The 25,033-nt window shown below is 40.0% G+C and overlaps 1 protein-coding gene across 1 annotated transcript in view; it reads left to right on the plus strand.

Moving 5' to 3' along the window:
- TAF4B (TATA-box binding protein associated factor 4b) overlaps positions 1 to 25,033 on the plus strand; it is a 74,944-nt gene that overhangs the window by 45,019 nt on the left and 4,892 nt on the right. The window contains exons 13-15 of the mRNA XM_074893450.1: positions 3,110 to 3,235; positions 4,261 to 4,317; positions 16,708 to 16,827. Coding sequence (XP_074749551.1) covers positions 3,110 to 3,235; positions 4,261 to 4,317; positions 16,708 to 16,827 — 303 coding nt within the window. The remainder of the gene's footprint in view (positions 1 to 3,109; positions 3,236 to 4,260; positions 4,318 to 16,707; positions 16,828 to 25,033) is intronic.

Genomic DNA, 25,033 nt, shown 5'->3' on the forward strand with positions numbered 1-25,033 from the left:
CAGAAGTAGCTTACCAGAAGCTTTTCTGTTATTAACATGGTTTAGGGATTGACTGTATAAATGCCAAAGCTTAATAGGTTCCCACATAGTAGCTGAGCCTCTGCAACTGCTTGCATTCCTGCTTTGTCCTCAGCAAATCTGTTCAACATGACTTAAACTGATCAGATTTTGTGGGAGAACTAGTCTTCGTGGGATTCTTCCAACTTCTTTCCTGGTGGACTGAAGTGGAGCGCACCTTCCTTGTATGTGGGTTTTTCCTTTCTGCCCCTGGACATGCAGTACCTTTCTGGTGCTAAATTGTCTTAGTCAGGTTTCAGATTCATTTACAGGTATGTGTTAATCTAGAAAGGAAGTTGCAAATTGCAGACAAGACATAGAACTGTTCTTGAATTTGTTGCCAGCTGTCTTCTCACTAAAGGCATACCTGGGAATGCTTTGCTTCAATACTGCATGTTGCAAAACCTAACATTGCATATTTGAAAACCTAATGTAAAAATTTTGGGACAAATTGGCTGTGCTTTAGAGTGCATTTGTGGGGAAGTCTTGAGTGTATGCATTTCTCTTGAAGGAAAAAGTGTGGAGGAATGAATTTAATAACAAGATTGTATAGATGCGCTAATGTGCTTTTGTTGTGAAAGCAATAGCTTCTTTCAGGACAGCAGAAAAACTTTCTTTCACTTCTGGTGAACTCCAGATTAAATTTAGCTCAAAGTAAAAATTACTTTTTAACTGTCAGATACACAAGTTCAGCTTTGGCACATACAAATCTAACCATGCTCTGTATTGTGGTTATGTGCTTTATCTATCAGTAAGTTAAATTCTGGTCTCAATTACACTTGTAACTTTAGTTTTGTTGGGATTGCACTGTTGTAGCTGGGAACAGTTTGGCCTTATGTGAGGAAGTTAAACTGTTACACGGACAAACACTGAATCCAACTTGCTTCATCATAATGGCTACAAGTTCTGAATAGGTGTGCAAATATAATGTGTTCTGTCTAAGCAATTCAGTGCTGAATGATCACAGAGAACAAGTTTTGAGTAGGACAAGGTATAACTGCAGGTGTTCCTTTTCTAAAAATTCCTGAAATAAGGTATCTTAAAATAGTTGTTGATGAGCTGAAATGCTGTTATTATGGATGCACCCATTTCTTGTCCCATATAAGCTCACGGTAGTGCGTTGGGGTGCTTCTGGTTGAGAGGCTTGCATTCCTAATTGGCATAGGGTCTTGGATATGGCTTTAAAAAATGTGAGTATCTGACTTTGGGCATTTCAAAGCAAACCACTTCTAAACTCTGGAGAAAATAATCATCTGTAATACGGCTTTCTTTGTCCCTTTAAAAGGACTGCAGCGTGTTGGTAGATTATTATAAACTGCTTTTTCAAAACATTGTACTAATGTACTGAGACTGAAAGTAGCGTATGCTTTGTGGGGAGAAATGTAAAAAAAAAAAAAATCTCGAGCAGTGACAGAAGCAGGGAGGAAAGGTTTGTTGGACTTTTTTTTGCAGAGCCACAGACTCTGCTTGGGAAAGAAAGTCTCCTTGGTTGCAACACATGGTGTGGTCTGTGCCACAACTGGTAATATGTGACAATGTGGTGGTTCATTGAAAAGGACCACACTTAATACCAGAAGAGGGATTGATTTCATGCTCTGGCTGGGTTGTGAGAATTCAGATTGGGAGACAATGGTGCCCCACAAGAAGACTTTTACCTTCATTCCAGCTTTTAAAAGTATATGATTGGGTGTGGGAAGAAGAGTCTGAGTATAGTGTGTTTGAAAAAAATTTAGCAACTGAAGTCACTGTTAGTCCGTATATGTAAAATATACCCTTCCCTAAAATATAGCTGTAAAATATGCTGTGTTTATTCCAGAATAGTTGTGTGTCAGGGTTGCTTCATTAAAGCGTGAGATTGACGTAGGGTAGAAAGAAGGGTTGCTGAAAGTATATAGTGTGTTTGGCAGGTAAAAGCCCAAGGACAAATTTCTGAGGAAAAGAAAAGCTCACAAAGTAACAGAGAAAGATGATGTGCATTACGGAGTGGTACAAACAGGTGGCACAGACATGCCTCATCTAGAATAGGCTCCCTGCCTTGTTTTGCCTAATGCCCTGCAGCCAGCGCATGGCTTAACAGCCTGTCTTTGGAAGAGCAGAATAGTAAAAACAAGCTTTTCATTGCCAGTTGACCATGTTTTAGATCTTTCCTTCCTCTCTTGTCTTTCCTATCTAAAGTAAAACTAAACTCAGGCTTTCCAATGAGGGCAAAAACAGTATGAAAAATAAACTACTGATTGTTATTTTTTTGACCAAAAGGACCGTAGTCTTGTTTCAATGCATGCATGTTCAGTTATTGTTGGAACTATTAATTAGTATTCACTGGCCTGGCTTTGCACAGAGAGCTGGACCATATGACTTCCACAGGTCACCTTTGAACATAAACTAGTCTATGACTTGAAAGAATCCACTGAGGCAAAAATTCGTATTCGTAAAGCTTTAATAAACCATAATTTATGTCACTTTCCCTACCCCCAAGATTCATTATAACTAGTTTTAAACCACTCCTCTAGTCCATAAAACCTCTTTTTGGAAATACCGGGTGAGGATTATTTCAAATTCTGGATTAAATGCTTGAAACTAGAACACCAAACACTAGAAACTTAAAATGTCAAATTTAGGGTTTTTTTACCTTTTCTCTTTTTAAAGAGGAAAGGATATGCTATTCTGCTGCTTTACAATTCTTTTTTTTTTTTCATGTTAACCTGTCCAGAAGACAGTCTTGTACATAATGTTTACTGGATATGAAGCTGCTGTTTAAAACAAAATTTTAGCCTTTAGACTTAAAGGCGTTGTTGTTACAGTCAATAGAGACTAGATGTTGTTAATGTCAATTGTTCAATAACCTCTTATTAGTCACAGATGCCAGGAAACATGCTTCAGAGGAGAGGAAATGTGTAAATGACTACCTACCACCTGTAGTCTTTCTAAAACAGCCTACACTTGTCAGCTTTGAAAAAACAGGGTTGTTCTTTTCGGGTTGTTCCCATTGGGTTTAATAGCTCTAGTGGTGTGTATAAAAGTCTGGTTGTCTGTAACAAACTTCTTTTTCCAGGGGAGTGATAGGTACATCGTATCTAGTGACACTAAAGCGCAGCTGAGATTTCTTGAAAAGCTTGATCACCTAGAAAAGCAGAGAAAGGTCGAAGAGGAACGTGAAATGTTGCTTCGAGCAGCCAAGGTAAGAACTTCACTTCTTGCTTTCTAAGGAAGTAGTGGTGTCCTTTAGACTGGTGAACATCTTCAGGTTTCTCCTATTTCTGCTTTAAGTGTAGTAACCATTAACCCTGTAACTGGAAATCTGTAATGTTTAGGATAGCTTATGCTATACTGAAAAGGGTTTTAGCTTTTTACATTCTTTAAAAATATCACAGGAATTCCTTCAAATGTGTGGTGGGGTGAACTCTTCTTTTGAGATTATTCCTACTGGTGAAAATGAAGTAAAAGAAGTATTCACATAGCTGTAAATGTCCCTCCGCTCTATTTCTGGCTCTGAAATTGGTAAATCTTTCTCCACATCTGTGTATGGCACTGTTTGAAAATATGGGTTCACTGTGCGTGTTCAAGCTGGAGCCTGGTGAGATCCACCACCCTGCCAGATGTATTTGTTTTCTGTAGTCAGATCAGAGGGCTATCCTTGGAGCTGGTACCCTAGCCACTGCTAGTACAGAATAAGTACCCTTCTTACCACTTCCCTCAAGAACAGGAGCAAAAAAAAAATAAATAAAATCAACAGATGTTGTTCCATCAGATGTGACTTGATCAACTTCTATTTGTTGTTTTTTTGGTTTTGTTTCAAGCTGAGTTCTGGAGCCCCTTGGGTGGAAGCCTAATCTAGACTTGAAAGAATTGTGTTGTACTTGCATGAGTATGACTCCCTTGCTTTCCTATACTTCCTGTTCTTTTTAAGTGTCTGCTGCTGACATGAACAACATCATGCCTAGACTGGACCTGACTGACAGTGTTAGCATCATTTTCAGCTTAATCTTGCTTCAGGCTAGAGCAGAGGCAGCCGGCCCAGATGAGGAGGGGGGTGTGCATATGTGTGTGGAGGGGGAGGGAAGCCAGTCTGGATTGAGGCATTCACCCCTGAAGCTAAATCTTTCAATCACCAGAGAAAATTGTCATTTATTAAATATTTAACGGATACGATGGTGTTTGGATGCCAGTAATTTCTATTCAATCTTTTTCCTCTTCCTTTGGTAGAGCCGTTCCAATAAAGAAGATCCAGAGCAACTGCGGTTAAAGCAGAAAGCGAAAGAGGTAGGACTTTGCAGTTACCATGCTTGCCTTTGTGTGTTGAGAGAAGGTTGGCAGTCCTGTCCTGGCAATTAGGTCAGGGTTTATTTTGCTGCTGCATACCATTTGCAGAGGCCTTGGGGAAGGACAGGAACTGCCACAGGCAAGGGCAGTGCTTCAAATGAGGTCAATGAATTATGAGCTCTCTTTTTTAACATTTTATTTTCGTAGTTTCAGTCCTGTCTAGAAATGGTCCTTTGTAAACTGCAGCAGTACACTTGGTAGGAATATAATGTGGGATTAGAGGGAAGGAAAAAAAAAAAAAAGAAACTTTGAGATTTAGCATCTGGGACTGTACAATAGGCTACATTTTTCCAGGGTAATTGTTCGTTTTGTAAATCTGATACTGCTTATAATTCTTTGGCTGGGAGGCGGTACTGGGATTTAGTTTTAAATGGAAAACGCCTCTGGCTTTTAATTTTCTGGGCCCAGCAGTTTTCTGTTCTGGAATGGAGCCCTTGTTTCACACAGTTCATGTTTAGCTGCAGGGGTTTTAGTTTATAGCTTAGACTGGTTAAGCTTTTACTCCCAGAGGCCTCTGCATAGCAACTGTAGAAATCAACAAATAAGTTCATTTATGTCTGCAGCCTCCTCTCAGTAGCTGACTTTTTACATTTCCCAATATCCATTTCCTGACTTTTCTAGCCTGAGAGAAAAAAGCTCCACTAATTGGAGCTTATTTTAATTGAGCCTTAATATTGGATCTCACTGGAGTTGCCCCCAGAGCTACTGGGAACAGAATGAAATGAAAGTACCTAAGGTTGAAGATGTGTGTGCATGTGTATGTGTGTGTGAAATTTTTCACTTGACCTACAGATTCTTTTCCCTGCTGAATAAATCATCAAGCCTGTTCACATTTCTGATTAAGGATCTGACAGCAGACGATAATAAAGACAATTGAGGTGTGAGACGTGTGATACAGAGCTGAAGAAATTGGTTTCTATAGTTACTTGACTGATTTCATGCAATTTTTAAGGATCTTTGTGCTAAATGAGAGTGATTTTCTGAGCAACCTTTTTCCTTAACTGTGCCTCTTGAACTATGAAATTTGTTGTTGCTTAACATTGCTGCACTTGGCTCCTAGGTGCCAGCAGCAGCAGCAGGTTATTTATGAATGCTTTAAAGGCCCTTATTGTTTGGATTAATGTAGGAGCCCAGGCAAGACAAATGGAAATCCAGTAAAATAGTATTGGAATCAATGCTCTGGATTTGCACCATACTAAAAGAAATTTGTGAAATAAGAGGAGAGAGAAGGAACTTGCTTTACTATCTATCTTTTAATTCTTTCTTTCTGCTTATAACTCTTTCTTCATGCTTTCAATCTGTGAGTACAAAGTTGCCCTGAAGCTCTTCCCAGTTTGCCTCTAGTGCCACCAGGATCAACAGTCAGTGGGTGATGCTAATTTGTCTTGTTTTGTAGGTGGCTTTACCTCTGCATCATCCGGTCGTTTCTAGAGGTTCATTCTTTTAATAAAACACTACAAAGCAATTTCTTTATGCATCTTCTTTTCTCTTTTCTTATGAACAATAATGTGTAGGATTTTGAAAAATATTCCATGATTTGGATGTTTAGAACAGAAATCAGTTAGGTATGTGTTTTGGGTTTTTTTTAGATTGCTTAGTATTGTTAATGAGAGATCTCTTAAAAAGTGACATATAGGTGTACAAAAAAGGAGCCAACAGAGAGGAGGTGTGTCTAAGTTTAGTGCTTGGTGTTCTACTAAGTGCTTGAGTTCACCTCCTTCCGTGCATCTTACCTTGTGCCGGACTAACACAGCCTTCATTGCACTTGTCCTGCATATTTCTCCATGCTGTGCTGCTCCCAGAGTGACCGTCTCCAACTGCTTCACCAAAAGAAGAGGAGGCAGATCTTTGTGTTGGTATTGCCTTGCTGCTTTGTTCTCTGGAGAATGAGGCAGCCAGAACTTCTCCAGGCTTCATATTTCTCATGGGAAACCTGCCTTCTGTGCCAGGGGTGCTCTCTTATCTGTGACACCATCTCAGGCTTGAGTGGAAATGAGCCTAAATGCAGCTGGTCAGTTTTGGCACTTTATTGACAGTTTGGAGGTAGATGGTCAGCACACATTTGCATTAAAAAATGCAAACGTGAGTAGAGCTGGAATAAGAGCAAAATAAAAATCAACAAATATTCTAAGGCTGAAACTGGTAAGCGCAGTGTATACTGGGTTGAATGCCTGAAAAGGCTCACCATTGTCTGTCTGTCTTGTCGTGTTATGAGTGTAGCCTGCTCCTAAGAAACCACACTTGGGAATTTTGATATCTCTGTCAGCTGGAATCTGATGCTTTCCAGGCCGCTTTCATTGAGTATCCACTAGAAAGCCTGACCTGATCCATTTAAAGTTCTTTAAGAATGAATATGGGCCTTCCTTCCTCAAAGCTGTCTTTTATGTGTTGATGGTGACCCCCAAGAGAAGGAAGAGAGTGTGGGGTAATGGCACTGGAGCATGTTCTAAAGGAATGTTTCCCAAAATGCAGTGTCTACATCCTAACAATGAATACTCATAAATCCAGGATGTGCTGTCATCCAGCAGCTGGAGGCAACATCTTAACGTTGCTGGAAGTACATCCAGAGACTTGGCAGTGGATTCTTTTATCCAAAAGCCTATACATAATTACTGTGACCTTTTCATCCCTTTTTGCATGACCTATTGCCTCAAACTTCCCCTGTGCTAAGTCATTTACTTTCCTATATTCTTAGTCTATGTAACTTGCCATAAATTCTTTATTTACTTCCACCTTTCACCTGTTTCAGCAGATTTTAATACCTATGGAAAGTGCGTGTTCCTTCTGAGACAGCTGCAAGGCTTGCTGCAAGCTGCTTCTTTGTGTGCTCAAGAATTTTGTCCTTGCTCACCTCATGGGCCAGCTCTTTGTGCAGTGGTGTTCCTGAAGTCTGGGTAAATTACCCCTGCTTTTCATTCAGCTTTATCTGCCACTTCAAGCTGAGAGGATACAGTCCTTGCATTGTCCCTGATGCTTGTACTTTTAAACCATAACTTTTTTTAGGTGCTTTTTGCCATTTCCTGTTCTACTTTCAACTATTCTTCCAGTTACAAAGAAAATGTTCAGTTGATGCAATTCTTGTAGCTGTATTTATAGTTTATCTCTGGCTTCATCCCTTTTCTGAAATGAGTTTACTTAAATTGAGTAGGTGTAGGATACTGTCAAATGCGCAAGCATGCCATATGAACAGTGCGTCCCAGAAGACCTGTAAAAATGTCAGTATTAAACAGTGTGCACTGTAAACTTAAATATAAACCCTGATTTTTTTCTACTTCTGTCTCTCGTCTTCAGAAGCGAGTGTGCTGGTAATACGGCTTCAGGAAGCTTAGGGCTGAGGCTGGGCAAACCTTTCAGGTTGCGTGTGTGCAAGATTGCTGCTTGGGGTTGAGCAGGTGAACGTGTGTCATACTGAGCATCTTTGCTTATTCCACAGTAGTTACCTTCTTCTCTGCTCTTATCTTGTGGCACTTTGCGGCATCTATTGGTGGATAAAGGTGAGCAGTTGTATCTTGAACAAGGGGAAGGAGCGAGTGGAGCAAGCTGATGGACAGCAGACTTGCCTGCTCCATTCCTTGCTCTTCCAGCAGCTCTGTTCACTTACAACTGCACAGGTCTTCCCAGTCCCTTGTTCCTGCCTGCTTGATGCACTTGTGCATTTTACTGTTATGAGTTTGATACGGATGTCACAAGACGGCAGTAGATGAGATGCTGAGAAATTTCAATACTTTTAATATCAACTGACTGGGAGGAAAATAGCAGACCCTAGGTTTTTTTGTAAGGACAAAACAAACCCTATCAAAAACATTGAACAAAAAGTCTGTATGATTCCAATGAGTTCCTGGGTGTTATATAGCAATGACTGAAATTTAGTTGTTGTATAGTATCTTTTTACAAAAAATAATCTTTTTTCTTTTCTCTATTTCATGTGTCCATCCTAACTCTCTCCTTTATTTCTTCTCACATTCTCAGATAACAAGTAACTGTAACCTCATTCTTTGCTGCTCTCCCTACTGTCTCCAACCCACATTTTGAAGCTGTTTGTTTCCTCCCCCCCCCCCCCCCCCCCCTTCTCTTGTGCTGCTTCTGTGTTTAGTCTTCTGGACCTAATGGTTCAAATTCTTTAAGACCACTCTTGTGCCAGGGGAAAAGGAAACTCCCTAGTTAACCATAACCTCTCAAAAAAGCAAACAAGATGCTGCGAGCAAAAGAAGATCTCATCATGATCAATTGGCTTTTTATGAGCCTTCAGTGACATCCTGAGAGCTTCTGCTTAATTATCTGATTTATATTATCATTATTGTTTTGTAGTGTTTCTTGTCACCTTCTACATGTTTTGGAAAGAAAAAAAAGGCATGATTATTGAACAGACATAAATTTTGTTACCCTGCAGTGTATCCCTACACATAACAAGAGGCTATTATCAGAGATGTAGAGTGTTACAAGTCTTGCAGAAAGTCAGGGGTGGAAATCCTGTAAAGTGTTAGATTGAGCAGGCTAAAAAGTGAACCAAATCCCTGATTATGTGGCATTCATATTGGTGTTTTGAAGGAGCGTAAAAAAAGAGCAGCTGAGATACTGTTGGATACCCTAAAACCAGTTGGCTGGAAGATGATAACAGCTATCTTTATCTAGTGACAAACAAAAGCCCCCCAAAGCTCCATTAAGCCTGTTCATGGATTTTCAGATAACCTTTTCAAAGTTTCTCTGAAAGACTATAATGGACATGTAACCTGCTGAAAGTATGGCCTTGGATTAGAAACTTGCTAATAGAGGAAATTTTAGGACAGAGTTCTGTGCCCAGAACAAGTGTTGGGTGGACTGCGTGATGAGATGGAGAAACCTGAAGGTAGAAGATAAATCTTAAATGTTTTCTAGCTTTGAGACCTCAAGAGTGAGTGAATGAACACGCAGTGTTACAGCAGCTGAAAATCATTCAAAATGTTGTGCATTTGGAATAACCATGATCGGTTTTAAAGTAATGTCTTGCAAGGGCTGGACGCTGTCCCATTGTGATAATGTAGGTCTGCTGATGGTTGTTGAGCAGCCTTCTCACAAGTGATAGCATCTGAAACAAAAACTATGGAGTACATTGCTTTGGTGTGGTGGGCTGTAGCCTTTTTCTTGGCCTTGCACAAAAATAGCTTAAACAGTGTCTGAAAACGCAGAGAGCGGGATGCTGGATGGTAGACACCCAGGAACTTCCCTGGGCCTCCAAGTAAAGCAAGCTGATGGGACTGCACAGGGGAATACACAGAAACGCATCAGTAATTGTTAAACAAAACAAAAAAAATGGTAAAAGACAATACACAGTCCACACCTGGGAGATGCTTAACAAGAATAGGCAAAATAAGGAATCAGAAAGTCACTGCACCCTGGATTTTTTTTCTTGAAGTCTTGTGGGAAGTTACTTACATATTAGGAAATGTCAAATATCAACTGAAGGATTTTTTTTTTTTTTTCCCTATGGGTAGATTACTTCATGGCTATCCTGGAAAAACTTTATGTTGTTCTCCAAAACATCTTATTGCACCCTTTAGTTCTAGACAGACAAGCCACCTGGTCTTGGGGGACACAGCCATGCAGGGCCTGTGCTGCCACTCAAGCATGTATGTGGAATATTAACCTGAAAGAAATCTACAGTATTACATATAGCTCTATTATAAGTTAGGGGACTGCATATCAAACCGGTGCATGCTATTCTGCCTTTCTGCTGTTAAATCTAAATTACAACAGAGGGAAAAGTCAGTGGAAACTAATTGTATGGCTAATTAAAACAGTTTGAAAGGAAGCAATTGCAAGAAGAGAAATTGCATTATAGGCAAGAGAAGAGGATGGTAAATGTTTAAATATGCAGCCTTCAAATGTCAGTTTTCCTCAGAGAATGTCCCCCATATGAGAAGTCTGCTATTCAGCCGCATTCAACCTGTAGGGCAGAAAATTTTGTATAGGGAAGGTAGAGGCTGGAGGCAGTAATGCTCATTGAGCTTTATGACAAGCAGTGTGAGAGGCTTGGGATTGAAAACAGATTTTTAAGGTTTATTTTTCATTTTTGTCACAAGTTCCTTAAAATGCTTAAAGGAATGTGAAAAAATTTGAGTTCTTTTTTTCCAAAGACAATGAAGGGAGAAGCAACTGAGAGCAGTAGAAAACTTTCAAAGCACTAAATGGAGGACACAATGAAATCCAGTGAAACTTTGATTGAAAAAGGTGGTCAGAAAAAAAAAATGTCTAGAAAGAGAGAAGTCAGTTCAGTGAGATAAGTGGTCACACTTAACAGGTACCTCTATTTATTTCATTAAAAATGTCCAGTAAAGGGCAATAGTAAGGGCCCATGTAGGTGATCAGGTTACTTTCTCACTGATGCAAGCTAGAAAAAAGCAAATGTTGATATTTGGTCACAGTTGCTTTGACTTATTTTGAATTTTAGTACTCATTAATTTATTGTTTAATTTCTTTATTGTGGAAGCTGAAATAATAGGAGGTTTCTGGACCTCTTTTGTGTGCTTATATTCCTTGTTTTTTTCCCCCCGCAAGTCTTATACAAATTCTTGTTCATCTACTTCAGTGCTTTTATTACTGCTGAAGTACTTACTGCTGGATAGCACGCATAACCCTTAGGCATACATTAACTTGTCTTCAGCCTTCCCTGGTTTCCTTTCCTGCCAGTTCTTCTGTTACTTTAAATATTTATTTAATTTGTCCCAGACTCTGTCAACCTACAATGTCATCCCCACTTTTTTCTTTATATTAAACCCAGTATCTTGTACATACGCTTTTTAGTCTTTCCCTTATATTAATAATAACCAAGTCCAGAATTGTGGCATTTAGCTTCCCCACCTGTCTTACCAGCATTTCTTCTGAGCTCATTTACATCCATACAGCTGTATTTATTTGTTACTGCGTTGCCAAGATGATTTTGTTGGTTTTTTTTTTTCTTAAAATAAGTTCCTAACACTTAAATCTGAGGAATAGAGAAAAGAAATCTCTCTTCATTTATTTTCTAGAACTTTGTATATTGAAGCTCCTGCAGAAGTGGACAGTGGTATGAATTTCTTGAGACAGATGTTACCTGCCAGCATTGTGCTGGGCAAGTGCCACCCATTTGGCTTTTCTTTAACCTCAGACCTGTTACTGCTCTGTGAGCCCTGGCTAATACAGATGTTTAATTTCTTGTCTCTACCTTTAGAGAAGCCTTTCCTGGTAAAACTGTTCTTGAGGATCTAGACAGTAAAGGTTTTATATACTTTGTCTTCTGTGAAAGCTATACCCTGTTCCGATTTGGGTACTTTGTGATGAGACCTGAGGGTTTTCTTTACTCCTTTTCAAAGGTGAATGTGTATTCAGCTAGGTAGCTCTTCCATTTCCCCCCTTTGATAATACAGCCACCTTCTGCTGTACACATCGTGGATTAACTGGTGTGAATTAGTGGACTTTATTTGTAGTAGAGCATACTTTTTCCTTTCTTCATTTGTGGTTAAGGGATTCTTCCTTGCAGTGTTTAGGGAAAATCTTGCTAGATTTGCATAACTTGAATTATTGGAGCTCTGATTAATGTTAACAACCACATATCGTGTGCTTCGTAACTGAAAGGGTTTGAAACCAACTTGCAGTATTGCTTTAAAAAAAAAGGTCTTGGCATCTCATAGCTGAAGTATTTCTTGTCTTCTTATGCAACTTGAAATTTAATTTTTGATATTAAAATGCCACAAAAATGTCATTGGTATAGTAGTAAAAATAGATTTTGCGTATTTTCTGAAATGTGGAACATGAGACAGAAGTGAGAGAGAATTTCTGTGAGCAGTAAAAGAAATACTTTTCTCAGTAGAGGATTGAGTGAAGAACAGAGAGGTCAATTTTAAAACCTTTCATTTTGTGTGATTACAGCCATGCTGCAAATGCCATTTCACTATAAGGGAGGACTTTAAAACATACCTTACTTCTTGATTTGTGCTGCAGGTCAGATTAACTAAAATGGTTATTGTGTCACCCTAGAGATTCCTGCTTGCTGCAAGACCAGACTTTAAACCCTATTTTTATTATTAAAAAGGCCAGCAGCAACAAAGACTATTTTACAAGTTCTGAGACGTTTTCATAGCAATTTGATCTTTATACACAGGTTTTTAGAACTCTTTGTACTGCGATTCTCAGCATATGTAAAAATCAGAAAGAGGGGACAAGGGGCATGAACATTCATTTGTTTCTTGCCTGGAGACTGTCCCTTCTCAATGCCCTTCTTGAAGAATGAATTTTGAACAGAACATGTGTTGGGCTCCTGTGTTGTGGTGGAACAGCATCATCTTTCAGCAGATGAAGTAGGTCAGGTTGAGGGGAAGACTGCTAGTTTGTGGGTTCAATGTATGGTGCAGGTTCCCCCTGTTCCTCTTGAATGGCCATTACACACTTTTATCTTCAAGGGAAAAAAATAATCTGTGTTCAAGATACCAACCTAGGTATGAGAGTTCCTCTTTGGTTGTTAGAGACACCGTTATTAGTAAAACTGGCCCATAGAAGGGAAATGATACTAGACGCAGCTTCTCTGTGTTATATTTGAATAAAATGTATATACTACTTTTACTGTCTTTCGCTTGCTGCGGTGATCTTTCTGCCCTAACTTGTATGCTACAAAACTGTCTGTTAAAGAAAGATTTGACTCAACACAGTTGCCTCTTACTCTTTCCTAATCTTGTTTAGGAAAATCTGGCAGTAGTTAGCCAGCCAGTATCCTCAGGTATCCCTTGATGTTATCTGCCTGTCTTCTCCTTATCCTGTGCTTTTAACTGCTCACACAATGTTTGGACATTTAATCTCACACTTTTTAATGGAACAAAACTTGATGAAAAGATGGTTTTGCTGGCTTCAGCAGGGTAATTTGGATGCCTGCCCATATCTCTTAATGGGGATCTGTTGAGTCCATTATGGAGATTGAGTGTTTAAATTCATTTGTCTTAATTATGTTCTCAGAAAAATCCCCGAGATGTCTAGAATGCAACAAGACTATGATTTCTTTTTTTCTTTTGCTCCAAAACCCCGGTGAGATTATTCCTGATTTGAAAAATCCTTTGAGTGGTTACGAGGTGGAAAATATATTGGGTAGAGTAGATGATGGTAACGACATGCACTTCTGGCATTGTCTTGGGAACTATGTGGTCAAAGATGCATCAGTTCTGTTTCTAGAAAGAACACCTTTTTCATACTGTCCACCAAGTGACATCCCATCCTTTGTAGCGGTAGGCTTTCTGCCAGCAGTGCCCTCAAGCAGCAGTGCTTGCTCCTGCAAGGCGTCTGTGTCGGCGGCATGCTTTGTCAGCTTGAATTGCGTGGGGTAAATGGTAATGGAGCCCAGGCGCTACCCAGTCCTCAGCCAGAGCAGCAGTCTGGTAGTCCACCAAGAGGTACTCAACCCACCCAGTCCCTTCCACCCCATGCTGATGCCAACCCAAAGCCCCCTTGGTATTATTTAATTCATAGCTCTGCCTCTTGTCCTTTGTCTTTACCATGGCTGCCCATCAACATCAGCTGTGAAAAGAAGAGGGTCTTATTTCAATGCTGCTTCAAGCCAGTGACCAAATGTTCAGCAGCCACCTGTTTTTCACATGTCTAATTGTAGTGAAGCTGGTTTGTATGTGTTTTGTAGGGTTGAGGGAGAGGCAGGATGTGCTTTCTAATGACTCCCAAGAATGGAAGCACAAGATTAATAAAGGCTTTTGTTTTGCTTTTTTGTTTTAAGTTTAATGGTTTTAAAAGTCCTTTTCATTGTAAGTGTAATGATTCTTAAAAGTAAAGCAAGCCATCTTTCCCCTTCTGGTTTTCTTTGCCACTGGAGCCTTTTGGAATTTAATCTGCCCCCGGAGGGATGCCATGTGCAAGGTGTGTTGGAATGCCTCTTCTCATGGCAGGAAGATGTGGCCACCGTGACTTCCTTCTGCAGTGCTAGAAGGAAGGTGTACTTCCACAGGGATGCTCCGTAGCTGCCTGGAAGTGGGCCTGGGCACCTGGGGCTGGAAGTCAGCACATGCTTCTGCCAAAGAATCTCAGTGGTTTTTTGCTCCCAATTAATCCAGGAAGTGATGAAGATGTTGCATAAAAATAGTTCCTAAGCCTCAGTGTTTCATAGAGTTTGTGAAGTTTCAAGTTACTTTTTCAGATTTAGTCTTATTTTCCCCCATCTCTGATTAGTTGCAATGTGTTCCTGAATATAAATATACATATTTAAGACTGAAATCAAAGGGAAGTTTTTCTTAAACATTTTATGCAAGTAGGCTGGCTGGACGTAACCTCAGACAATTGCAGAACACTTAGTTTTCAAGTTTAAGGGACATAAAACCTTACGATCTCTAAAATATTCGTGAAAGTAATATGGTATACTTTGAAAAAACAAACAAAGCTCCATTCAGAACTGAGTGATTTCAAAAGAATAGGTTTATAAGTGTTTACACTGCACACAAAAGTAAGAATAGCATGTGTGGTAAGTGATGGTATCTAGAAGTACTACTGCATTTCTGTAAGCAAAAGCCTATGTAGTATAATCAAAGCTGACTTTTTGTAACTGAAGCATTTGTCTCATCTTCAAAAAAACCTTAGAAGACACTAAACCCCAAAAAACAACTGCTCTCGACGTATGTGTGTCAAAGTCTTGCATTCTCTGACTTTTGCTGAAAAAACTTGAGCATGTCTGTAGCTTGAGTCTTACAGGGGTGGAGGTCCTTTTAGGAATCTTGCCCCGAAATACCATTTTTCTTTAAATAGCCAACTGCTGCAGTACTTGATGTGAAGCTGCCAGCATCACTAAAGTAAGAACAAGTCCACCTATCTGAAGTAAAATAAGACTTGCAAAAAAACCCACCCAAAACCCACCTAACCAAACAGCCCTCCTCCCCAAAACACCCCCCGCAAAACCCCACAGTATTTCTTTATTGTGGACTCATCTTTATTTAAGTAGTAGCAAGTGGGGGAGTGGTGCCATGCAGGTGTGCTACAAGCTCAGTTCTTACCCACTGAATTTCTCTTCCCCAAGTGGGATTTCTGAGAGCTGAAAAGCAAGCAAAAGCAGTGTGTTGCAAGCTTAGTAAGCAAAATATTTTTACTGACTGAATGAGAAATTCCAATAAATTAATTGTTTTTATGATTGTCGGGGGTGAAGGGGAGTAAGGGAGGCGAATCGCATGCTTGGCTACCATGATATGGCTGTAATTTCTTTAAGGATGTGCACACATATGCATGCAGAGTATTCCCATCGGAACAATTTGATGAATCCTGGGAATGGGGAGAAGGGCATGGGCTAAGGAGCTGTTCTAGCTGCGTGTCAGATCATCTAAGGGTTAGCATCAAACCCAGAGTTTGTGTTTAAGGACAAACTCAACCTGAATAAATAGAAGAGCTTCCTTCTCTACAGAGAGAGCACTCCTCTCCACCCATGCTCCCTGCTGGACAGCTGGCGGATCTGAAAGCAGAGTGGTTACATTAGCGAGGTGACCAATCCAAGCTGGTAAGACTATTAGGAGACTTGACTGGGTGGAGCTCCAGAGCAGCTGGCACCTGTAGTTATCGGACAGAATGAAGTAGTATGTAGTAGTATGTACCTCGAAATGCAGAAATTAAAACTTTTTCTTTTTTAAAAAAACCCTCTTGATTATGGCTTTCTCTTCCATCCCAAGTTTACCTAACCCAGGTAGAGGTTGTTTCTAAGGATTTCCTTGTATTGAACAGTTTTTGGAGGTGAGTGAAAATAAACGTAAGCAGCATATCTCTAAATTGCTTTAGATATGCCTGAACATTCAACTATGTGCTGGGAAAAAGAGGAATATCAGTGGACTGACAGCATCCTGTTCAGTTGGATAATAAGATGTTTCAGAATGCAATGTTGAGTGTTGGGTTCAGGTAATACAGCATGAAGAAATTGAGTTTCCTGCTTGTGCAGTCATGAATTGAGATTTGAATTAAGAATGTGCCCAGTTCACAGAACTCATTAACTTCAACTTTTAATACTAATCCAGCCTCATAAAGCAGTTCTGATCAGTATTTTTTGTTAATCAGAAATGGTAAAGCTTATGAGCTGAGGAACCAGCAACAAGGCTCCTGTTAAGACTGCATTGATACCACAGTACAGTCTCCATAAAAAGTGTTACACCGTAGGGCCATTAGCATTTCAAGACTATTAAGCATGACTGAGTATTGGAATCTGTCAAAAGCATCCAGAAATATGGGAAAAGATGCTGTGAAGTACGTTGTTTCAGTAGGGACTGCAGAGCCATCTGAAGCTGCCATAAAGAGAACAAGACCTTTAGGATACTGTATATCATAATTAATGTAGGTGTTTTCTTTTTAAATTAGATGCAACAGTTGGAGTTAGCACAAATGCAACAAAGAGAAGCCAACCTCACAGCTTTGGCAGCCATTGGACCAAGGAAGAAAAGACCATTGGATTCATCAAACGTTGGATCTGGGCTGGAGGTACAGAGATAACTTACATGTTGTTGTGTCTTCATACTGAATTATTTTTATCCTTCCCTGTAGGAAGAAGTGAGAATTCTCTTATGTGAAATGGCTGGTTACATACTGTAAGAAGACCAGTCTGTGTTTAAATACTTGAAAGGATTGTTTCTGGTGAATTTGATGGGGATGTTTAATTGTGTGTTACAGGAAGAATTGTGGATAGGAGCACTGTATATGAAGGATTGAATGAAACGATGTCTTAGAGAAACTTCCATCTGCAGTGGAGGGTAACGAAGCTGTGGTGGTCTTCCACAGCAGCTAGTTGTCATGGCCCCTCAGTTGAAGTCCTGATGGCTATTTTGAAATGGCTCTTGCTTTGATATTTGGCTGTGGACATTTTTCGATGCACAAGGCATAGGGACTCTTTTCAAATATAGTGAGTTCACCTTGGCTAGATCCCCCCCCAAAATCAATCAATCAATAAATAAATAAAGCTAGACCATTCTATTCCTGCAATGAGCCTGATCACTTTTTCTGGCTCATGCTGCATTTTAAAAGTGACTTGAAGGTGCTTTTAACAAATCTTGGTCTGAACAAATCTCTTAATGTTGTGCCGGAGATTTAACTGTTTCTGGGACCTGGGAAGTTTACAGGACTGCAGAAGTTCTTTCCAAGGAGACTGACAGCCTACTTCTGTTAGTGATCATCTTGGCTGGAGACAGGAGAAATGTGTTGCGGACTGTTATTCAAGTGTTGTTGCCAGTTTTGCTCCTCTTTCTCATGAAGCCTCAGCATTGCTCAAGTGAACGTCTGATGGGTTTGTGACCCAAGCACAGTGAACAGAAGCCTGGGAAGTAACTCTTGTGTGGAAGAAGTGATGGGAAAGTTGTCCTTCTGATAAACCTTAAGTCTTTCATTCTTGTGGACCAGGAGGCTGAAATAGATGCTAGGACTGAAAATACTCCAGTGTTTTTGCATATTGGAGTCTGGAAGGACCTTGTATAAAGCTCAATTATTTGCAGTGTAACTGAGATAACGGTGGCATCTGTCCTGTAGGTTCTCTGTTGGCCTGGGCTGTGACAAGAGACCTCTGTAAGGAGGTGAGGTAGACTTGTTTCTCTGATTATTTTTTTTTCTGGTGTGGAGACACAATTAGCTCCTTGAACGCTCCCTGTTTACTGCAAGTGAAGGAATCTGTATCTAAACAAGCTGCAGAAAGCAGTGTTCCCAGCTTTTGAGCAGCTATTCTTTGAAGTCTTTTAATGCACTTTCACATGAAGCTGAAGGTATAGTTATTTTTTTTATAATACCACTGGAAAAACTTGAAAAAATGAGTCTAGTACAAGAACAGTTTTCCCCATCCTTTTCTCCTCTTCCCCCAAGCTTCTATTGAGTAACTATTCCTGTTCTTCGTAGTGGTTTTCTGTAATTATTGCCGGATTTGTTTCTGAATATTTAACAACTCTGCCTGTTAGGTAGTTTTCAGTTATTTCTCATCGTCTGCGGTGTGTCTGCTTTATTAAAAGCTTCATGAGATTGTGCCGAAGTGGGACAGATAACAATGTTGCTACTGAAAGGTGGTGATCCATTATTTACATTGCCAGTTTAAAAGAACGTGGACATAAGCCTAAAACTGACCATAAACCTTGATAGCATCTCGCTGACACACATTTACCTGCTGTATTTTAAGACGCTTCTCATACAGGTTGCCTTACTAGACTGGAGTTGTAAGGGCGGGAGGTGAAAGTAATTCTCCCAATGAAACTACTTCAGTTTCTCACATGCAATCTTGCATTCCAGTGCCTAGTACTTAGGCTTCATGCTACCAGAAAGCAATTCTCCATGGACCTTTTTTCTTTTTTGTGAAATTATTCAGGCTAGCAAACTTGAGAAGGATGTTTAGACTTAGACGTTTAAGTGTCCCAATATATCTGAGAGGATTTATAAAAGGCTTAAGACTTCTCATGTAGAATAAAGAATGGTTTTGACAAACACTCTGTAGTTCAAGAAGCAGAACATTTGTAATACATTCATGATAACATGGCAAAACATCCTGAGCAGTAAACAACATTCCATTCTTCAGAGATGAAAGGAGGTCTTTGAAACTGAAGGCAAGTACTATATGGCCTTAGGCTGATACACATTTGGGCATCTTTAAAATCATCTTTTTGGGCAACCTGTCTGAGAATAATTTAAACAGGCAGGATGTACTTTCTCATTTCAAATTGCAAATACAGACAGCTTTACTCTCAAGTAATCTTAAATGTCAGAACTTCGTGACTATGCAATGGCAAGGAGCAAATCTGTGTATAATACTCCTGTGACCAATTTTTTTTTAATTTTTTTAAACCTACTATCTTGGTAGACAGGTAGGATGGAAGAAGTTACTGAATATGAATGGTCCTTTGACAGTGCTGAATGAAATCACTGGTGCTAACTGCATTTGGTTTTTTTAACTAAGACTTAAACTTTCCTTGGATAATGTTCTTTATACAATGTTTGTATCTCTTATGTCTGTGTTAGAGCAAAGCTGACGCTGTTCAGCTTCTTTTTATTGTTGCCTACTTCAGTAATTAAAGGAAAGGAATTGTTTCAAGCCATTATTGATGTAAACTGAAGCCCTAAGGTATTTGGGGAGACAGGGAAGAAATAATCAGTTACAGTATGTATTTAAAAAGTGAAACTCTGTAAGCAAATTTGTTACATATTTGCCTTTCTTTATTCAGTACCAAAATGTGATGGGTACTGGAAGGTACTGCAGCTCAGCAGACTGGGTTGGTATGGCTCTGCTACCTTCTGTTGCAGTAACAGTAGGAGTGAAGGACTGGGAACCGCATTTCCTTAGCATACCATGTTTCGTTTCTTCTCAAATATATCTGTGTTTAATTGGGATGGTTCTTCAGCCCTAGGTATTTGCTTCCTCTGTACTCTGCCACCTGGTTTTGCACCTCTTCTGGAAAGTCTTTTTCCTGGGATAGTTGAATGCTTGATTCCTGCACATTCATCCTGTCCTGTACTCTGAAATTCTTCTTTCTTTCTTGGTCTTTTAAGGAGACCTATTATGGATGATTTTAATCTGGGAACTAGAACATGTGGTGACATGAGCACGTGCTTTACAGCTAGAAGCCGGATTACTAGCAGCCATATCATTTTGTAGGGTGGCAGGTAGCAAATAAGGAAAGAGGTTCTTGCCCACAGGAGTGTCTGTCAACTAATTTGGACCTAAAAGTAACATAAAAAGACAGAACTATATCTTGCCATGATTATTTCTTATGTATTGCTAAACTTGAAATAGCAATAGAGGCAAATCCATGAAGGTCATGGAATGAAAAAAATAAGGGTAATGCTCTAGGCCTAATTAAAAAAAAAAAGAAAAGAAAAAAGGCACCAGTATAATGGGAATTCTTTCCCTCTTCTGGTTGGAAACACTTATTTTGCATGTTCTCTTCACTACAACTTAACATTTGAATGGCATTGTTCAGAAAGAGTAATTTGAGAAAGCCCTGGTAAGAAAATCCCCCTATTGTGCAAATGTGTTAATTGGTGCTACTTGTATTCCAGAGGTGGTAATATCTTCATCTCTCTCATTCTGGTCCCTCTGGACACTTGGATTCAATGACGGGAGAGGCTTTTGGATTTCATTCATATGTGTTTTCGGGTTTGTGTATTTGTTACCCACCTCTTTTCTTTTTTAGTGGGGCATGCGTGAACAGTAATGAATTAAAGGGTGGGAAGAATTGAAAAATAACTCCTCTTGAGAAGGGAGAACACTTCTAAAACAAATCAGAAAAAAGTGAACTTGAAGCCACAGACTTATTTTTCTGATTCTGTGTTCTGTTTCGTAGTTTTTATTGGTTGGTAACATGACCCATAATGTTTTCAATGCTGAGAAATAATCAAGGATTATTTTGGATTAAGTTTTACTGCTTTTCTGATGACAGAGCTATTTTGGAAACAGCTTTGTCTCATTCTCACTGTAACTGGAGTCTTAGAAGTTTGAAAACCCTTGCAGATATTTAAAGCTTTTTTTCTGTGAGGAAACGGGCTGCAGTTCTGAGTCCTTAAACTTTCTTTCCTTCTATGCAAAGGTCCCGGGTCCCAGCTCATCTTTGGCCTTAAACTGAGAGCAGTATATTTGTGTGCTATCACACAGAAGGGAGAAAAAAAAAGTTCAGACGCATTTTTGAAAGTAGAGTTAGGAGACTGGCAATTACTCTTATGGTCAGCTTCTGTGAAGGCTGTGGTTGGACCATTCTTCTGCTTTATACAAGAAAACTTACTTGGATGCCTGCACTTCTGTATAATGTTTTTTGGGACACTGCTTGCTTCTCATCCATTTTCTGGCTCAGTGATAACACATTAACTACTTGGAAGGCATGCAGTCTGTCTTGCCCCAAAGTGCTGTTGGTGGTGTGTCCTTCACTTGTCCATCACTTGCCTCCTTCCAGGTTTGTCACATTGACTGACTCAAGAGTAAATCTTGTGTCTTTTCTTTCTTTTTACCTCATCCAACGGCAAAGGAAATCTCCTCCTTTCAGATAGTTTGTGCCTGTTCCGTCCCCCACCAAGACTGGCTGCTCCATTAGTAAGTGTGGGTCTTGCCTTGCCACCCATAGTCTAGCTCTGCTGTGGAAACTTAGGCTTACTGCAGGTAGCTGCTACAGAAGTAAAATGATGCAGCTGATATCCTGGGGTCAGTGCAGAGCCATTCAAGTACTTTCTTTCTGTCAAACTCTTAGCTCTGTCCAACATGCATAAAATAATGTGATACTTCCAGGGTGATGCACATCTTCCAATACAGCAGCCCACAAATAAGCTTGTATTCTCCTTCTGGGAAAGAAGTTTGGCAAGAAGAAGTGGAAGAAGTGTCTTGTTTACCACACTGGTCATTGTTCCATTTTTAGTATTGATTGTGCGTAGAGAAAACAAGCTTGTTGTCTTCTCTTTTAGGTCAAGGTGTCTGCCACATCTGATCATTGTTAGCAGAACTTAAACTTACCCTACTTGCTTTACAGCTTAGGATGCCGGTATACATGTTGATCAAATGTATTCTGTATGTGGTGCATGTTTAAGCTTTGGAAATGCTCTCTAGGCTGACCTGGGAAGAACTAAGCTTTTAAGCACAAGTCCTTTTCTGCTGAATGAAAGAAAACCCCAACTCTTCTAAATGTTTGGGAAAGAGAGATGTTTGGGGTTTTCCACTGTGTGGCAATCAAATCACTCTCAGTTTTTTGGTGTTTGCAGGAGGGATGTGTGGTAGTTAAAGGAGTGTCTGGCTTTACACTCTAACAAGTGATAGCTGTAGAAGTTACTGCTGCCTTTCTGGCCATGAGCTCTTCTGATGAGAGGACATGCTAGCATAATTCATCAGCTTCAGTATTGGTGTTAAGGATGTGACTGTGTCTAAATGTGAATTAAACGCAGAAGTTGGCTCTGTAGCGAATAGACGATGGGTTTGCTGCTCCCTGTATATCCATGGGGCGCAGAGGCTGCTGGCTGGTGCTTGGCATTGGTACATGATAGTCTGCTAAAGTATTTTCTTAAAAGCTGCAGAAAATTAATTTAAAAGCAATCACTTTAAATTGGACCTATCCTACTTGCATGTAAGTAGGTGTTCAGAGCAAGGCTACAAAATCTATTTCTACACTTGAGGGGTTTCCTTCTCTTTTTCTGTGTCTCTACCACCCCTTCCCCCAGCCCATTTTGAGATTTAGGTCTGAAGGAGGGTTCTTCTTTTTTTTACTTGGCATATGCTTAACATATGCAGACACTTGATTTCAGTTTCTAGTTCTTACTCAGGCTGTCGGGACAATTGAAGTCTACTGCGTGGTCATACCTTTGGGGAAGAGGGGAGCTAAAAATGTTACTGCAATTATAAAATATGGCTTCAGCATCTTACTTATCTGCTGCAAGACCTAATCACAGCTCTGTCAGCTAGAGAGTTACAATTCCAGTGCTGAATTTCCTGCCTGTTGTCAGTCTAGGCCATACACTTGATGTGAATTTTTCCCCATGTAAATCGGCAAAAAATATTCTCAACTGCCATTCACACACTTCAGAAATACAGTTCACTGGCCCATATCGTGCCTTCTCTCTGCTAGAGATGAACTTAATTCTTCTTATGTGTGAAAGATATCTGCAATTTAAATGACTAATTGCATTGTAGCTTTAGGCTGAACATATTGGTAACGTGCAAATGTTGATGACATGTGAAGGGTCAAGAGATTTATAATTTAGTTGACAATACATTGCTTAAAATGATGTGGCAAAGAGCCAGAAAATTTCAGCTTAATAATTGTCTATTAACTAACATGACATATTTGTATAGTATTCAATACCTCCAGGTACAGATTAAGCATCTGATGTAGCCATATGAAGTGACATGCGTACATGAATATTGGGCATAATAGTGAATAAACTGACATTACATTCACAGTAATTTGTTCCAATATGTAAAACATGTTGTTGCCTACATTTGAAAGGACTTGTAGGAATGTTGCAATGAACTCTGAGGAAAAATGCGTAACTGAATATTGTTCTCTGTTATATGGATCTGACAGCTTTGTGAGGCTTCTTTGTAGGCTGCAGGTAACATCATAAATATACATGTTTGTTTTCAGCTGCATGAGAAGCAGCCTGGACATAGAGATCTAAGCTTTTCAGACATTGGCTTGGTCTTTAAGGTTAAAAAAAAAAATCCTCGAAGCCCCAACCACCTAACACAACCAACTTTATTTAAAAAAAAAAAAAAAAAATCATATAAATACTGAGTAATGTAGTATTTTAGTATTGTGAATTTGGGAGTATTTCTATTAGCCTGAGCTTGTTAGAATAGGCAAGCATCAGTAGGCTGGCTTGTCACCAAAGTAAGAGCAACTTCTTTCACTTTGTTTTCTCTGGCCTAAATGAGGCATTTATTTGTACAAGCAAAACTGTCACAATTCTGACAGGGTCTCTTCCTTCCCCCTTCACCTCCTCCCTCCCCTTGGAGGAGACCCAGGGAAGTGTTTGAGCACTCCACAACGTGTTAACGGCTTTTTAACCTTTTTTCCTTCCATGAGACAGGAATGCATTCTGTATTTTACAGCTGGAAAAATAATGTACAGGGTACACTAGACACCACCGACCTCAGTGTGACCGCAGGTGACAGAGCTGCGGGTTGAACCTGGATGCCTTTCCCCCAATTCACTAGGTGCTCTTACCACCTTTCAACAACGTCTCTGCTGCACACAGCTGTAATTTCTCAGTGTTTGGAGATGTCATTGAAAACTGTCTTGTGACTTTGCTTCCTTCTGCTGGTGGTATTTTCACAATATGCAGCAGAGCTGCAATGACAGTTTGCTCTCTTGGGATCTTGTCTCTGGGACTGGGATGTGTTTATGCCACACCAAAAATTGAAATGAAAACTCTTGGCTTGACTTTTGACTGAACACTGCCCTCTTAAAGTGCCCCTCTCTCAAGGGTTTAAAATTTTGAATGTGATTGGTGTGAAGCCATTGAATTTGAGAAGGGAGCATGTACTCTGCCAGGAACATCTCACTGAGCCTGACCCAAATTTGGTGGAAGTGAAGGTGTCTGCTGACCCCTCTGATCTTTGTATCAGGGACTGTAGAATAGCTCTGAGCAACTTTAAAATCCTTGTCAGTACCTGTGATGCAGACTTGCAGATCACATGCTCCAGATACCTTGGAGACTAGGAGTAAGGTGGTGATGGTCACTTGGGTAAAGGAAGAGCCTTGTGAGCTGTGACTCTCTATCAACTCTTGCCTTTTTAGAGAGTGGGTATTTAATTCTCGGTCCAGCCACTGGAGAGAGCTCTAGAGATCTTAAAACAGGTTTCAGGAACAACCTCTCAACAAAACTAGCTGCACAACAGGCATGGGACTACAGCAGGAGCTCCACAATGTCTTCTGCTGCAAAGATCAGTGAGAGTAACTGATCTGTCAGGTGTATATAAAAGGCTCTAAGGATCAAGAAAGGGCAACAGCGTGTTGCTTTGGCAAAGTTCCTGATTTGACTTGACTCTGAGGACAGACCAAGAGCAGGACTGCTGCAGTTGTGCCCTCCTGGGACTGGTTTTAAGCCAGCTGGTGCTCTCGGTATGTGAAGGATGATTTCCAGTGGTGCAGAGCCATGCAGTACCTCACCTGGCTTATGAACAGGGTCTGTCAGCTGTTGATATCCAGGTTGATTGGTAGTATCTATGCTGGTAGTTACCCCTTCT

Source organism: Strix uralensis, chromosome 1, assembly GCF_047716275.1.
Source record: "Strix uralensis isolate ZFMK-TIS-50842 chromosome 1, bStrUra1, whole genome shotgun sequence".
NCBI lineage: Eukaryota > Metazoa > Chordata > Aves > Strigiformes > Strigidae > Strix > Strix uralensis.